The sequence below is a fragment of the Ochotona princeps genome, chromosome 5 (genome assembly GCF_030435755.1).
Source record: "Ochotona princeps isolate mOchPri1 chromosome 5, mOchPri1.hap1, whole genome shotgun sequence".
Taxonomy (NCBI): Eukaryota; Metazoa; Chordata; class Mammalia; order Lagomorpha; family Ochotonidae; genus Ochotona; species Ochotona princeps.
The window spans coordinates 49,967,828-49,983,493 of record NC_080836.1 but is presented as its reverse complement, the minus strand read 5'-3'; the positions used below and the strand labels follow the sequence as shown (position 1 = coordinate 49,983,493).

The 15,666-nt window shown below is 44.8% G+C and overlaps 1 protein-coding gene across 5 annotated transcripts in view; it reads right to left on the bottom strand.

The window, feature by feature from the left end:
- The window catches only part of UBR3 (ubiquitin protein ligase E3 component n-recognin 3), a 182,350-nt gene extending 173,522 nt beyond the window's left edge, over window positions 1-8,828 (bottom strand). For 3 of the 5 annotated variants that reach the window (XM_058664611.1, XM_058664612.1, XM_058664613.1), the window contains exon 1: window positions 8,231-8,827. In XM_058664611.1, the coding sequence (XP_058520594.1) occupies window positions 8,231-8,763 (533 nt within the window). In that variant the 5' untranslated portion in view covers window positions 8,764-8,827. Of the gene's footprint in view, window positions 1-8,230 lie in introns of all 5 variants that reach the window. The other 2 variants (XM_058664610.1, XM_058664614.1) reach the window with 1 other exon arrangement.
- Between the last annotated feature and the right edge of the window lie 6,838 nt (window positions 8,829-15,666).

Sequence of the window (15,666 nt, the reverse complement as noted above, 5' to 3'; positions counted from 1 at the left end):
AGGAACGAGCCAAGTCCCACAAGAACAACACGAATCCCTTTTCAGGTTGTTGTCTCTCCAGGAGTGAGCTAATCACAAGATTCTACCACCTCCAATACCACTACACTGAGGACCAAGCTTCCACACCTGCATCTCTGAGGGAAAATTCAAATTCCAGAAAGTGCTGTTACATACTACAGGCTGAAAAGGTAGCACAGACTGAGACTGAAAGATGAAATCAGGAATACATATAACCAGATTCTTAAAACTCAGTAACATAAAGCAAAAAAGTCAAATGGAAAACACGTGAACAACGTAACAGCAGTTCATAAACCAAGAAGCCTAAATGGTCTGAAAACGAGAACAGCTCTACTTTACCACTCAGAAAAAAATTGCAAGTTTCAAAATATGTACAAAATTGGGCCCGACACAGAAGCCTAGTGGCTAAAGAATCCTTGCCTTGCATGCGCTAGGATCCCATATGAGAGCCAGTTCATGTCTTGGTTACTCCACTCTCCTTCCAGCTCTCTGCTTGTGGCCTGGGAAAGCAGTTGAGGATCACCCAAAGCTTTAGGACCCTACATCCACGTGGGATACCCAGATGAAGCTCCTGGCTCGTGCCTTGACTTCAGATCAGCTCTGGCCATTGTGTCAACTTGGGGAGTGAACAAGCAGATGGAAGATCTTTCCCTCTGTCTTTCCTCCTTTTAGCATATCGGCCTTTCAATAAAAATAGACATTAAAAAAATAAAATACATACATAATCAACAAATTGTCAAAAGTCTTCATAAACAGAAAAATAGTAACTCAAATTCCTCACACCAATATAATTGAAAACAAAGCACATCAACCATTGGAAGATAATCTGTGAGTATCTAATGACACTTAAGAGCAGAATACTGGACATCCCCACAACTGCATTCCCAGGAATCCATCCAAGCACGATGGCTCAGTGGCTAAATCCTCGCCTTGTACATACCAGAATCCCGATTATACAAAGGGACTGCAAAAAAATTTTTTAGTAAAGATGTCAATATGTGTCCAGCTGATCCACTTTCCATCCAGCTCCCTGCTTGTGGCCTGGGGAAGCACTCGAGCATGGCCCAAAGCCTTGGGACCCTGCACCGTGGGAGACCTAGGAGAGGCTCCTGGCTCTGGATCACCTCAGCTCTGGCTGTTGCAGCCACTTGGGGAGAGTGAGCCAGCGCATAGATTTTTTTCTCTGTCTCTCCTCCTCTCTGTAAATCAGCCTTTCCAATAAATAAATCTTTAAAGAAAAAAAATGAAAGATAGAAATTCCAGTCCATTATACAAAGAGACAGGTTAAGAGTCCCTGCAGTCCTTTTAGAAACAATGATGGACCTCAGCGCCAGATAAACTATATTAAAAAATAAACAAAATTTTAAAAATAAAAAAAAAAGAAACAACGACAACTTTAAAGAATCCAGGGCCCATATGGGATCCTTAAGATTATTCTTATTGGGGCCCAGCAGTGTGGCCAAGTGGCAAGAGTCCTCAACACACAGGGATCCCACATGGACTCCGGTTCTAATCCCGGCAGCTCCACTTCCTATCCAGCTCCCTGCCTGTGGCCTGGGAAAGCAGTCGAGGAAGGCCCAAAGCCTTGGGACCCTGCACCCACGTGGGAGACCCAGAAGAGCTCCTGGCTCCTGGCTTTGGATTGGCTCAGCTCCCGCTGTTGCGGCTCACTTGGGGAGTGAACCATCGGACAGAGGATCTTCCTCTCTGTCTCTCCGCCTTTCAAACAAAAAAACAAATAAATCTTTAAAAATAAAATAAAATAAAGTGATGTATCAGAAAGATCAAACACCTCTATGAAGCTTTCTTGCAAAACAAATTTTTTTAAAAGAACCTGAAATTCAATCAAACCTCTAGGTCCAACTACTAATCCACAGAAAATAAGGAGTAGGGAAACACATTAACATCACAAGGATATGTCAATGAGACTCAGGAAGCGGGATTCTTTGACTAGTACCTGGCAGAGGGGCAAAGCAGGGTGAGGAAATGTATAAATTAAAAGATATTATGATGAAATACATATAGAGAAGACTTATCTGGATCCTGATTCTAACAAATCAACTGCAAGAAATCATTCAGGGTACAACCTGTATAATTTGAACATTCAATGGATATCTGAAGACATTAATTTAATAAGTATGAATACTTCAGGTCATAGTAATGGTACTGTGGAGCTTGTAAGTTATCATTAAATAGGCAAACATAAAACTGAACATTTGAACCATTTTAAGTGTTCAGCAGCATTTAGTACATTCACATTGTTGTGCCACCAACATCACCATCCATCTTAGAAACTCATCTTCCCAACCTGACATTCTGTAACCATTTCACACTGACTCGTCCTCCCTTTCCCACTGCCCATAGAAACAGTTATTCCAAGTGCTTCCTAACTGTCCTCCTGTGGCTGGCTTATTTCACTTAACATGTCTTCAAGGTCTATACAGTCAGTTGGATGTGTCAGAACTTTAGTCCTTCTCAACCCCGAATACATATTCCGTTACAAGTAGCAACCACCTGTTATTCATGCATTCATCCATCAATGGTCATCTGAGCTGCTTCACTTCAGAAATCTATCTCTTTACTGAGAAACATACATTAATATTTATAAATTGAAAGGATATCAATTTTTGCTTCAAAATACTGCAGCCTGAAAAGAAGGAGTAATAAATAGTACATTTCACTTACGAGATTAATAAAGCGCAGGAAACTTATGGCACTATATATATATTGGCAGAATGAAAGAATACAAACTCTTTTTATGGAATATATCACTGTTGGGCATGTAAATCCATTTCTTTGGAGGGCTCTACTGAAGTTTAAAATGCACATGCCCTTTAAGATAGAACTTGTGGGAATTTATCTTAACAGATATGTACGAAAAAGAATATACAGAAATACTAACTACAACAATGTTCACAACAACCCAAGACAGGAAATAAATGTATGGCAGTAGTGAACTGACTACATCAAGTATCATATAAAACTATGAATATACAATAGCACAGGGCTAGTACTGTGACATAGGAGGCTAAGCCTCTTCCTGAGATGCCAGCATCTCATATGGGCACTGGCTGCTCCAGTACCAATCCATTTCCTGCTAATGTGCCTGGAAGGGAAGCAGAAGGTAGCCTAGGTGCTTGGAAGACTCTCTATTTTCTGTCTCGCCTCTTCTCTTTGTGACTCTAGCTTTCAAATAAACAAGAAAATTATAATAGTCTTTTTTAAAAGTTCAATGGCATAGTATGTAATCATAAAAAGAAAAAAAATACAGAGGGGCTGGCACTGGCATACAGGTTTGAATTCTGACCTGCTCTGCTTCCAGTTCAGCTCCCTGCTAATATGCTTGGGAAGGCAGAAAAAGAGCATCTGGGTGCTGGGCCACTGCCACCAAGAGCCTAGGCTTAGCACTAGCCCTTGTGGCCACTTGGGAAGTGAACCAGCAAATGGAAGATTGTTTTCTCTGTCACTCTGACAAATAAATATTTTTTTAAATAAAATGAAAGTATTCTTATGTTAATATGAGACAGGGATCAGCAAATATTTTAAGGGAAATGAGCAATGTGCTAAAGAAAATGACACTTTTCACCATTCACTACTTCCATTTATAGCACTACTACAGTCCAAATCACCTAAAAATTCACTAAACAAAATACCCAGAAATCTAGCATAAAGCATAATCAATTCTGAAAGACAAAAGTAAGCTCATAATAAAGCCATGGAAATCTCTCACTAAGGAGTAGGATGGAAAATGGAGCCTTTCTTACTTTATCCACTTAGCATTTTCAGGTTATAATTAACATGAGATTTAAAAAGAAGAAAAACACGCATAAAACAATGAAAAATCAAGTTGTTATGGGTGTCATAATCAAAGCTTCCTCTTGGACAACAAAAGCAACATATTTTTTAAAAATATTTATTTATGGGCCCAGCGGTGTAGCCTAGCAGCTAAAGTCCTCACCTTGAAAGCCCCAGCATCCCATATGGGCGCCGGTTCTAATCCCGGCAGCTCCACTTCCCATCCAGCTCCCTGCTTGTGGCCTGGGAAAGCAGTCAAGGACGGCCCAATGCTTTGGGACCCTGCACCTGTGTGGGAGACCCGGAAGAGGTTCCAGGTTCCCGGCTTAGGATCGGCGCGCACCGGCCGTTGGTGAATCATCAGACGGAAGATCTTCCTCTCTGTCTCTCCTCCTCTCTGTATATCTTTGTAATAAACTGAATAAATCTTTAAAAATATATATGTATTTATTTTTAATCGAAATGCAGATTTACAGAGAGAAGGAGAGACAGAAAGATCTCTCATCCACTAATTCACTGCCCAAATGGCCACAATGGCCAGAGCTTAACCAATCCAAAGCCAAGAGTTTCCCTGGGATCTCCCAAATGGGTGCAGGTTCCCAAGGCTTTGGGCTGTCCTCTATCGCTTTCCTAGGCCATTAGCAGACAGCTGGATGGGAAACAGCAGCCGGAACACAGACTAGTGCCATATGGGATGTTGGCACTTGCAGGGATAGAATTAGCCAGTTAAGCCACCACACTAGCCCCCAAAACAATGCACTTTTAGGGCAATTTTTATGGTGTTGTAGTCACTATTTCAGTATCTCTTCAGATACCACTTCAGTATCTCCCGAACACCTACTAGGTACAAAAGATCATAATGGTGTCTAGTTAAAATTAAGATCAGATCCATATTTTTTCAATCTTTCATATTTTTTACAATCTATGACAAAGAACAAGCAAGAAAATAAAAGGATAATACAGGATAGAACATGAAACCTCTCATATTCTGAATCAAAATTCAAAAACTAAATGTCTAAAACCCCAGTTTCTGGTTGAGACCCCATTAGATCCTAAAACCAGACAGTAGGACAATATTATAAGATTTCTACCACATGCTATCTTTTTTTGCCATACTGTTTTTTTTCTAACTTTTTTCACTTTTTTATTATATTTTTGACAATCTTTACATAGTTCATTAGGGTAAAAGGTTCAAGAACTACAGGAAAGTGGGTAAGACCATTATTTCCATATTATTTCCTTCGTGTATCTGAGGTAAAGGGGGATATTAAGGGAGAAGCCCCACCCAGTTTCCCACCCACCCCAGGCCCCGGATGTGAGGCCTGCTCGAAGGGTCTTGCTCAAGTGGTTTTGATAGTTCAACAGTTATGAATTGCTGCCAATCTTGCCACTCTAAGTATCTTTCTTTCTAGCCACTGGAAATCTTTCTGACATTACAATTCAGAAACATTTAGCATATTCACACTGTGTAGGTGCCCAGGAGGTGTCAGTAAGGGTAAATGCCATGCGTTTTTGATCTAGACTATCTGTAGCATGATGCCCTAAATCTGTATAAGTATCAGCAATGAAATGAACTGGCACTCTCATAATTTCATTCCTGCACTGAAGCATCACAATTAAGAGAACAGACTTGAGTCTAGTGTGATGGCGCAGGGACTAAAGTCTTCAACTTACATATGTAGGGATCCATATGGGCGCCAGTTCTAATCCCAGCAGCCCCACTTCCCATCCAGCTCCCTGCTTGTGGCCTGGGAAAGCAGTCAAGGACGGCTCAAAGCCTTGGGACGCTGCACCCAAATGGGAAACACAGAGGAGGCTCCAGGCTCCTAGCTCCTGGCTTTGCATAAGTGTGGTTCTAGCCATTGTGGCTGCTTGAGGAGTGAATCAATGGACAGAAGATCTTCCTCTCTCTCTCTCCTCCTCTCTGCATATCTGACTTCCCAATAAAAATAAAACTTTAAAAAGAGAGAGAGAGACAGAATAGATTTAATGCTGATCCAGAAAAAACTAATAATTACCACTGCACTCAAAAATTCAGGGGAAAAAAATCAATATCATTTCCTATTTTGATGCTCATAGGGAACAGAGAAATCTCGTAAATGTTAACCTTTTCTAAAAGCAAAAATGTCAAAGCAAGCACTGTTGTACAGTGCATTAAGCAGCCACCTATAACACCAACACCCCATATCTGAGGCTGCTTCAAGTCCCAGCTGCTCTGCTTCTGCCCCGGCTCCCTGCTCATGCCTTTGGGACAGCAGTGGAGATGAGCCCCTGCCCCTCTCCTGGGAGACCCTGACAGGTCCTGGGCTCCTGGCTTTGACCTGACGCAGCCATGGCTGAGGAGTGAACTAGCAGATGGATCATTTTGTGTTTCACTCTATGCCTCTGACTCTACCTTTGAAATAAATTAATAAATCCTTCTTAAAAAGTAAAAATGTGTTTAGTATTAGCAAAAGATGTTCCCGCATCTCTATTTTAAGGTTCCTTCTAATTAGGAAAAAAAAAAACCTATGTAAGAATGATACAATTTTTTATAAGGTTTTAAAGGACAAAATACAGTTTAACAGATTAGTTGGTAAGAATGCTCTTTGGTCGAGGTCATAGAAAAACATAGTTATAAGGTCTGGCTCTAGGCCAAGCATGTCTAGCTTACTGTGTGATCTTGAATAAGCTTTTAAATTCTACGCCCCACTTGCTTCCTCTCTATGGCAGGAATATAACTGCAACATTTCAGAATTATTGAAAGTTAAATGAGTTCAATCATGTAAAGAGCAAAAATGATCACTTTTGGGCCCAGCATGATGGCGTAGCAGCTAAAGTCCTTGCCTTGCACGCGCCAATATGCATTGTTCTACCAACATGAAAAGCTGTCTCAGATAAGCAAAACAAAACAAAACAAACAAAAAAAAAAGATGAAGAACAGTGTAAAGTATGTTCCATTTTGCCCAGAAAAACTGGCAAACAGATTTATATGTCCTTGTGCAGCACTAAAGAGAAAATGGGAACAGTGGGAAACAATTGGGCACACAGGAGACCGCAGAGAGGGACGCTGCAAGCTGTGCATCTCCTAATTACAGTATCGGTTTTGTTCTTACAGACATACGTATTTGACCTTATTAATGAGGCAGGTATGCAGTTCCAGATCCCAAACATTAGCTGCGGTTGTTATTGTTGTCTGCAAGCTCAAAATACCTCTTTGCCTCTGCAAAGAAGCTTCCTCCCTTCCTCCAACTCTCAGAACATTATTCAAGGAATCTGTCACTTTCTACTCTGGTGTAGAAGACCAAAGGGTAAGTTAAAGCCTCATTCATCTCATTTATCCCGGGAAGGCTGCGCATATATTGGAGGTGTATTTTGAAGTAACAGTAACCTACAGGTGCTCCAAAGAAGAAAAAAAATGACCATTCGGAACACCTGAAAATCCTGAGTAACTAGCTTTGCTAGCTAATGTTCTTTCAACCCATGTAAATTCTCCTGTCTCATGAAACTTCTCCTTTTTTCTTAGGACTTCTCAGGTCACCAAAACCATGTCCCAAGTCTAGACTTTCCACATCTCAACTCCCTATGCCACTGAAAACTCCGAAATGTTGTTGTTTGTCCCACGTCCCAACAGCAGGTGCATCGCTGCTGTCAGCAAGGCACCACTGACTGTGTCTTTTTCTGAGACGGATGCTCACGTAGCAGTCAGCGGGCAGGTGCCCTTAGCCAGATAAGGCCCAACCCTGGTCATCTAATTCGCTCAGTGTCCTGTTGGTTCTCCCGCTGTGAAGGCTATTCTATGACTGACTAAGCCCAATTCTAGATGTCACTCCAGTACACTAAATACTCGCAAGCTCAACAGCAGCTTTTCTTGCAGGCCCCTCCCCTTGTCTCCTCCCCCGTTCCTCACGGACGGACACACTTGACAGTCCAGGGGCCCTTTTCCCCAAGCGTCCTTCCCCGCCGTGCGGAGCCCACCTCCCCAGTCCCCCTCTTCCTCCACAGATCCTGGTTCGCTCGCAATACCATTCCCCTCCCAGCCACTCCAGACCACAACCCAAGCCTCTTGCCTCCTACAGCCGGCCAAGAATCGGGCACAACTGACAGCTGGACCCCAGGATTCCTCAAGGATCCTTTCCTCGTTCCTCTCCCCTCCCAACCCACGCACCAATTCGGCACCGATTCGGCTCTCGCTCTTACTCACCTGCCTCCGGCTGCCCCGAAAATCCACAACTCCGCGCCGCCCTCCTCCCACCCGCTCTCCACGGCTGACAGCTCAGCCACGGTCATCCGCAGGCGGCCGCTGCCTGCCCCCACCTGACCCCCCACCTGACCACCCACCACTGCCTTCTTCCTCCTGCCTGACAGCTCCGGCTCCCTGCGGCGTCCACTCCCCAGGCCTCCCGCGGGGTCCCCGGGCCGGGAGGGCTGCACTCACCCACTCTCCCGCATCACGTTGCTGTCCCCGCAGTCACAGGCGCCCCCGGCCTGGCTGCGGAACATGTTGAAGTCGTGTCCGGTGTGGTCGCCCTGGTGGAAGCACTCGGCGCACAGCGACATGCAGGGGGAGATGCCGCACGTCCGGCAGCGGTAGGCCACGAAGTTGGCTGTCCAGACCAGGCCGCAGAGCGCCGCGGGGTCGTAGGCCCGCACCGCCGCGCAGAACTCGTCGTAGCCGCCGCCGCCCGCCAGAAGGCACTTACACCACTCCAGGGCCTCCTCCTCCGCCGCCCCCGCGCCGCCGCCCGCAGCCTCCTCGCCGCCCGCAGCCGCGGCCAGCGGCCGCTCGGCGCTCAGCACCCGCTCCAGCAGCGCCTGCAGCTCCTCCGCACCCGCCCGGTTGTCCGGCCGGCTGAGGGCCGCCTTCAGGTGCGCCGCGGTGGCCGCCTTGTCCAGGGCCAGCCCCGACGCGGCCAGCTCGGGCTCGGGCGGCTGCGTCCCCCCGACGGCCGCCGCGGCCGCCGCCGCCATGATGAGAGCTCAGAATTTGCGGAGTGCGGGGCCGGCGGCTCCTCCCGGCAGGGAGGGGGGACTGGACTGCTGCGAGGGTTCGGTCCGCCCAACTCTCGCGATACCCCGGGGCGGGTCCGCCCCGCCCCACGCCCCGCCCCACGCCCCGCCCCGCCCCCGTCCCTTCCCCCACCTCGGGGTCCCCGACTTTCCCAGTCGGAGGGATGCTGAAAGAGGACGCGTCTCCCCCCAAAGCATGGACATCTTTAGGAAGGGCCCCGTCTGCTCTCTGTTTGCTGGGACTGTGGGACCTATACACGGCCTTGTTTAGATGCCGACTGCTGTCACAGCACAGCTCTCTCGCTGTTGAATTGTCTCTGTAATTAAAGAGGCCCCCGGAGCCTGGGAGTCTCGCACTGCACCTGTGCTCCTTCTCTCCAGCACATCTTCCTTAAGCTAAGATACATTGTTACTGCCAGCCACTCCCCTGTTCAAAGGCTGTGGTGTAAACAAAAAGCCGAACTCCTCAAATCTCTCTCAAAACTCACCATCCGGCCCAGCTTGATTGTCTAACGGTTAAAGCTTCACCTTGCACACATCAGGATCCTGTAAGGACAGTGGTTCGTGTCCTAGCTGCTCCACTTCCAATCCAGCTCCGTGCTAATGCACCAGGGAGCCCAGTGGAGGACCGTCCGAGTTCTGGGACCTCGGTCACCCATGTAGGAGACTTGGAAGAAGCTCCTGGCACCTCCTGGCTTAGTCCGGATCAATCCACTCTGGCAGTTGCAGCCACTGGAGGAGTGAAGAGGTGGATAGAAACTCTTTCTCCTTCTATCTGTGTATCTGCCTTTCCAAGAAAAATAAATAAATCTAAAAAAAAAAAAAAAAAAAAAAAAACCCCTCACCATCATCACGATCTTCCAAGCCTGCTACTTATCTCGAGCTTCAGCTTTGGCTCCTGATTTTACTCCAAATTCACCAGATGAGACCCATGGGTCGGCTGGCTGTTTTCAGAAGATGCTTGCACACGTCCTGCCCATGGGTCTCTCTCCCACTTCACATAGTCACCAAACACGCCACCAAGGTCTGTCCATGTCAGTTCTTCAGGGAGAAAGTGACTGTTTTGAACTTCCTTGACATAACAGCCTGGAGCTGTTGTTGAAAAAAAAAAAAAATCATCTGATCCTCACTGCACTACTGGGTGGAAGTTTCCTGAAAGCGATGAACGAGGCTTCCTCCTTGCTGCCCATAAGTGCTGAAATATTATTTATCTGATTACTGATTTTAAATAGAACAAAACTGCAATAGGTAACGCTTCCAGACATCTATTTTGTGCCAGCTCTTTATGGAACCTTTTAATCCTCTCAGTAATCCCATTAAACAGGCCCCAGGGGGTAACCTATCAGCTAAAGTCCTGGCATTGCATGCGCCAGGATCCCATATGGATGCCCCTTCTAATCCTGGTGGCCCCGCTTCCCATCCAGCTCCCTGCTTGTGGCCTGGGAGAGCAGTAAAGCATGGCTCAGGACTTTGGGACCCTGTATCCGTACGGGAGACCAGGAAGAAGTTCCCAGCTCGGGAGATAATTCTTTGTCTCTCCTTCTCCCTGTATATCTGCCTTTCCAATGAAAATGAAAATAAATCTAAAAAAAGATAAAAGAAAAAAAGAAAGTTCAGAAAAGTCCATAGAACAGGTTTCAAATCTTCACTTCTTCCTGGATTCTGAGGCTCCTACTGTTTCAAAAGTCTGACCTTCCTCACTTTCAGTGCACTAGTCCAGTAATATAAATTGTTTCTTCTAAATTACCTGTCTCTCAAATCACTATATTGTGTCAGGGGAACTCCTACCCTGATCATATTTCTGTGAAGCCAAGTCACACCCAAACTCCACTGAAAACTGCACTCTTTCAAAAGGATACTTTGTAAGACCATAACATTTGTGCATCCTACTGTAACTATTATGAAAACATTGACTGCATAACAATGTAACATAACTGCTGTGGAGAAAGCTACAAAGTGATATCTTAAAAACTATGTGGTTTATATGTAAAGTTTATTAAATATGAAGGACATAGAGTAATAAGTTAGCTTTTCAGATTAAAATAAACTACACCAAAAAGAGAAGAAAGGTATAAATCACAGATCATATCATTACTTTCAAAATCAAAACAAAGGTCCGTAACAGAGAATTTATACAAGCATCCGAAGTTGTTTTTTTAAAAAATATATATATTTATATATTTATTTATTTATATTGGAAAAGTAGATATACAGAGAGGAGAGAAAGAGAGGAGGATTTTCTGTACGTTGCTTCACTCCCCAAGTGGTCACAATGGTCAGAGCTTACCTGATCTGAAGCCAGGAGCCTCCTCCGTGTCTCCCATTTGGGTGCAGGGTCCCAAGGCTTTGAGCTGTCCTCAATTGCCTTCCCAGGCCACAAGCAGGGAAATGGATGGGAAGCGGGGTTGCTGGGATTAGAACTGGCGCCCATATGGATCCTGGTGTGTGCAAGACAAGGACTTTAGCCGCTAGGTCACTGCGATGGGCCCATGTTCTTTTTTTTTTTTTTTTTTTTTTTTTAACCACTAGAACACTCTGAGTTGCAAGAAACAGAAACCCAACTTGAATTAGCTTAAACCAAACAGAACCATAATTAAATCACACAGATGAAACAATGGAGTAAGGAGGGAGGGATGTGTCCTCACTCACACCCATTCCATAGTTCACAAAACAGCTTTTGTTGGCGGGCCTATCCCAACCCCCCCCACACACAGGACATACCCCCGCACAGCATCACAACAAACAGAAAGGGGTTCTGGCAGGCCAGCTCCACTTACAGACCTGGGAAAGAACTTGAGCTGACACAGCTACTGGCCAGTACCATACTTTTGGCAGAAAGGAGGGAAGGAGACAGCTGGTGGGCGTATAAAAATCGCACATGCTCACAATACTTATTTCTAAACTTCCTCCTGGCCTGTCCTTACAGACCAATTTTTTCACTGTGTGTATCAATATCAATGACAATTGATGAACTGCATACCAAAAGAAGCATCTCATTCACTAGGGACTCTGTCCACTGATGACATTTAAGAATCACAACAACCCAAAAAGGCAATTATTACCCCCATTTTACAAGCACTAGGAAAGGCAACTTTCTTTTTTAGATTTTTTTTTTTTACTGGAAAGGCAGATATACAGAGAGAGGGAGACACAGAAAGATCTTCTGCCCTCTGGTCCACTCCCCAAGTGGCCACAATGGTCAGAGCTGAGCTGATCTGAAGCCAGGGGCCAGGAGCTTCTTCCAAGTTTCCCATGCAGATGCGGGGTCCAAACGTTTTGGGTCATCCTCAACTGCTTTCACAGGCCACAAGTAGGAAACTGGCTGGGAAGTGCTGCAGCTGGGATACAATCATCACCCATATATGGGATCCCAGCGCATGGAAGGCAAGGACGTTAGCTACTAGGCTACCGTGCAGGGCCCAAAGGTTACTTTCATTTCACAAACCTTAATAAGCACTCTAGGGATCACAGAAAATAATTCACCTTGGCTTCCTGGGCCTATCTTAGTTCCTTTTTTGTAACTGAGCTCTTTAAGAGCCTATAACCATACTTTCTCTCTTTTCTTGAATATTGAAGCAAGGACATTTTTAGTAAGTTTCTCAACCCATGCCTTTGGAATATTTTGGGGGAGCACAGCATGACACTGCATCGGGGGCTTGACCTACATAGGCTCCTTTATGGGCTGGGCTGGGCATCATTGTCAAGGTCGTTGATGCTTCACAAACCTCTGGAGTCTTTTGTCTTGTCACTTAACATTACATGTCCTAATTTCTATTTTCTGGTGCATTTTTCTTTTATTTTTAAGGAACACATTAAAACATCACACATATTTATAAGGTACCACAGAATGTTTCCATACGTGTCCTCAATTTCTCTGTCTCCTCAATGATTTAACAAATCCTCAGTATAGAACATGCTAGGTCCTTTCTTCAAGTGTTTTCTTAGGAGAAATACACAGTACATTCACAGTATCTATAATGATCCTATTTGCCTGAGAACATTGGTAATTCTTATCTAACTGCAGCTTAGTGCCCTCTCTTTAAAAAATAAAAAAATTCCTAAGAAAGCTACATTTTCTACTATGGCCCAGAAAATTTTTACTTACTACCCTATTCATGCAACAAATTAACTGGAGAAATATTAGTCAACCCTCTGCCACTCAGTCTCTGGAAGAGCTGCGGATGGCACTGAGACCAAAACGGACAGAGTCCATGGCGTGACCGCGAGATGGCACAATACCACGGAGCACCATAAACAGATTATGACATTGCTGTGGAGCAAACAGTTTCATAAACTGACATGTCATCTACAAATACATTATTATTGTTTTTATAATGATTGCTTCTGATCTTTAGATAAGAAGTATTTTATACTAACCACAAAGCAGTTAACTCAAGGCATAGGAAGGCACGTTAAGTTGCCACCCACATGAAGTGAGAGACCCACATGAAGTGCCAGGCTTCTGGCTTTGGCCTGTCCCAGTCCCAGCAGTTGCAGACATTTGGAGAGTAACCAGCAGATGAAAGCTCTCTCTTTCTCTGGATATTCTTTTCTGTACCTCTGCCTTTCCGATAACAATAATAAATAAACTTAAACACAAAAGAGGGCCCAGTGTGCTAGTCTAGTGGCTAAAGTCCTTCCCTTGCATGTGGCGGGACCCCAAATGGGCGCAGGTTCGTATCCCAGCTGCTCCACTTCCCAGCCTGTTCCCTGTTTGTGGCCTGGGAAAGCGTAGATGATGTCCAAAGCCTTGGGACCCTGAGCCCACGTGGGAGACCTGGAGGAAGCTCCTGGCTCCTGGCTTCGGATTGGCTCAGCACCGACCACTGCGCTTACTTGGGTAGTGAATCATCAGGTGGAAGATCTTCCTGTCTCTCCTCTCTGTATATCTGATTGCACAATAAAAATAAATAAACCTTAAAAAAATGTCAAATTTCAACAGTAAAGAAAAAGATAATTTAATTAGAAAATGGGTGATGGGTCCATTGTGGTAGCATAGGATTTATCCACTGAGCCATTGCACTGGCCCCAATTTTTATTATTATTATTATTATTTTTTAAGATTTATTTATTTTCATTGGAAAGGCGGATATACAGATAAGAGGATCTTCCATCCGATGATTCACTCTCCAAGTGACTGCAACGGCCGGAGCTGAGCCCATTAAAAGCCAGGAGCCAGGAGCTCTTCTGGGTCTCCCATGCGGGTGCAGGGTCTCAAGGCTTTGGGCCGTCCTCGACTGCTTTCCCAGGCCACAAGCAGGGAGCTGGATGGGAAGCAGTGCTGCCAGGATTAGAACCGGCGACCATATGGGTGGGATCCCGGCCCGTTCAAGGCGAGGACTTTAGCCACTACGCTATTGCGCCGGACCCCAGACAATTTCTTAAACAAGAAAAACCAAGTAGGGCCGAGGACTAGGTTTGGCCTCGCTGGCCGTAGGCCTCATCCTGTAGCTGAGTGCCCGAGTTAGATACTGCACTCTGGCTCCTGACTGCAGCTTCCTGCCACTGAACCCACCTGGAGGCAGCATGGGGTCAGGGTGTTGGGTGACACATCCCACAGGGGAGAGGCCACTGAGTTCCTGGCTTCTGCCTTTTGCCTGATCCACTCCCAGCAGTTGTATCCATCTGGGAAATGAACCAGCAAGCACAAGCCTTCTCTATCTTTCGCTGTCTCTGCATCTTAAAATGAATAGAACAGAAATAGAAGAGAAAACATGCAATTATCACACTATACAAAAAATTATGCTAAGTGAAAAAAGAGTCAGTCAGAAAAGTTTATATACTATGTGCCTCTGTTTATAGAAGGCTGTTGACATGACAAGGAATGGAGAAATTCTAGAATGGAGAAGACATTAGGATGGGGTGTCAAAACTCAGCAACAAAATAACACCATCACCAATAATTAGCGCTAATTAGGCATTTATGCATGACAATTTTATGTGCTAAAAAATTATTACATGTTAACTCACTCTTAGTAACATAACTTTGAATACCCTGTATCTAAGAAGTTGTAGCCTCAGACACAATTACTCTATCAGTATTCATTCATTCCTTTTTTTCTTCCTATAATAATAAAGAGATACTTTTTTATTATTTTAACACCAGAGTCTTCCTTTTTAGGACCCTAATCCTTTTCAATATCTTCTAGCTTGTATTTTGTATTTTAACACTCTCCCCTTTTCTGTTAGTTCTACTTTGTCAAAATTTAGATTTCTGCCTCCTACCCTAACAATACTCTCAATAATAATAACCTCATGGGTCCGGCACGACAGCATAGTGGTTTAAGTTCTCTCCTTACACACGCCGGGATCCCATATGGGCTCCAGTTCTAATCCCGGCAGCTCCACTCCCCATCCAGCTGCCTGATTGTGGCCTGGGAAAGCAGTCAAGGACAGCCAAAAGCATTGGGACCCTGCACTCGCATGGGAGACCTGGAAGAGGAGCTCCTGGCTTCAGATTGGCTCAGCTCCAGTCGTTGTGGCCGCTTGGGGAGTGAACCATCGGATGGAAGATCTTCCTCTCTGTCTCTCTTCCTCTCTGTATATCCACTTTTCCAATAAAAATAAATAAATCTTACAATAATAATAATAACTTCACAAACGACCAACCATTGTTACTCTTGGTAGCTACTTTTTTATTTATTTATTTATTTTTTTGGTAGCTACGTTTTTTAAGAATCGGTCACATTTGCTCTTTCTAGTTTTGCAACTTGGTTTCTGCTTCTAGTAGCAGTCCAACACTACTAACTTCTAATTTTAAACTCTTCTTTGGGCTGCTCTGACATCACCGCAATGGTGAGAATCGGCATGACAGAGATGACCTGAAAAGAGAAAATCGAAGTTACAACAAAGTAGGGTGTGCAAA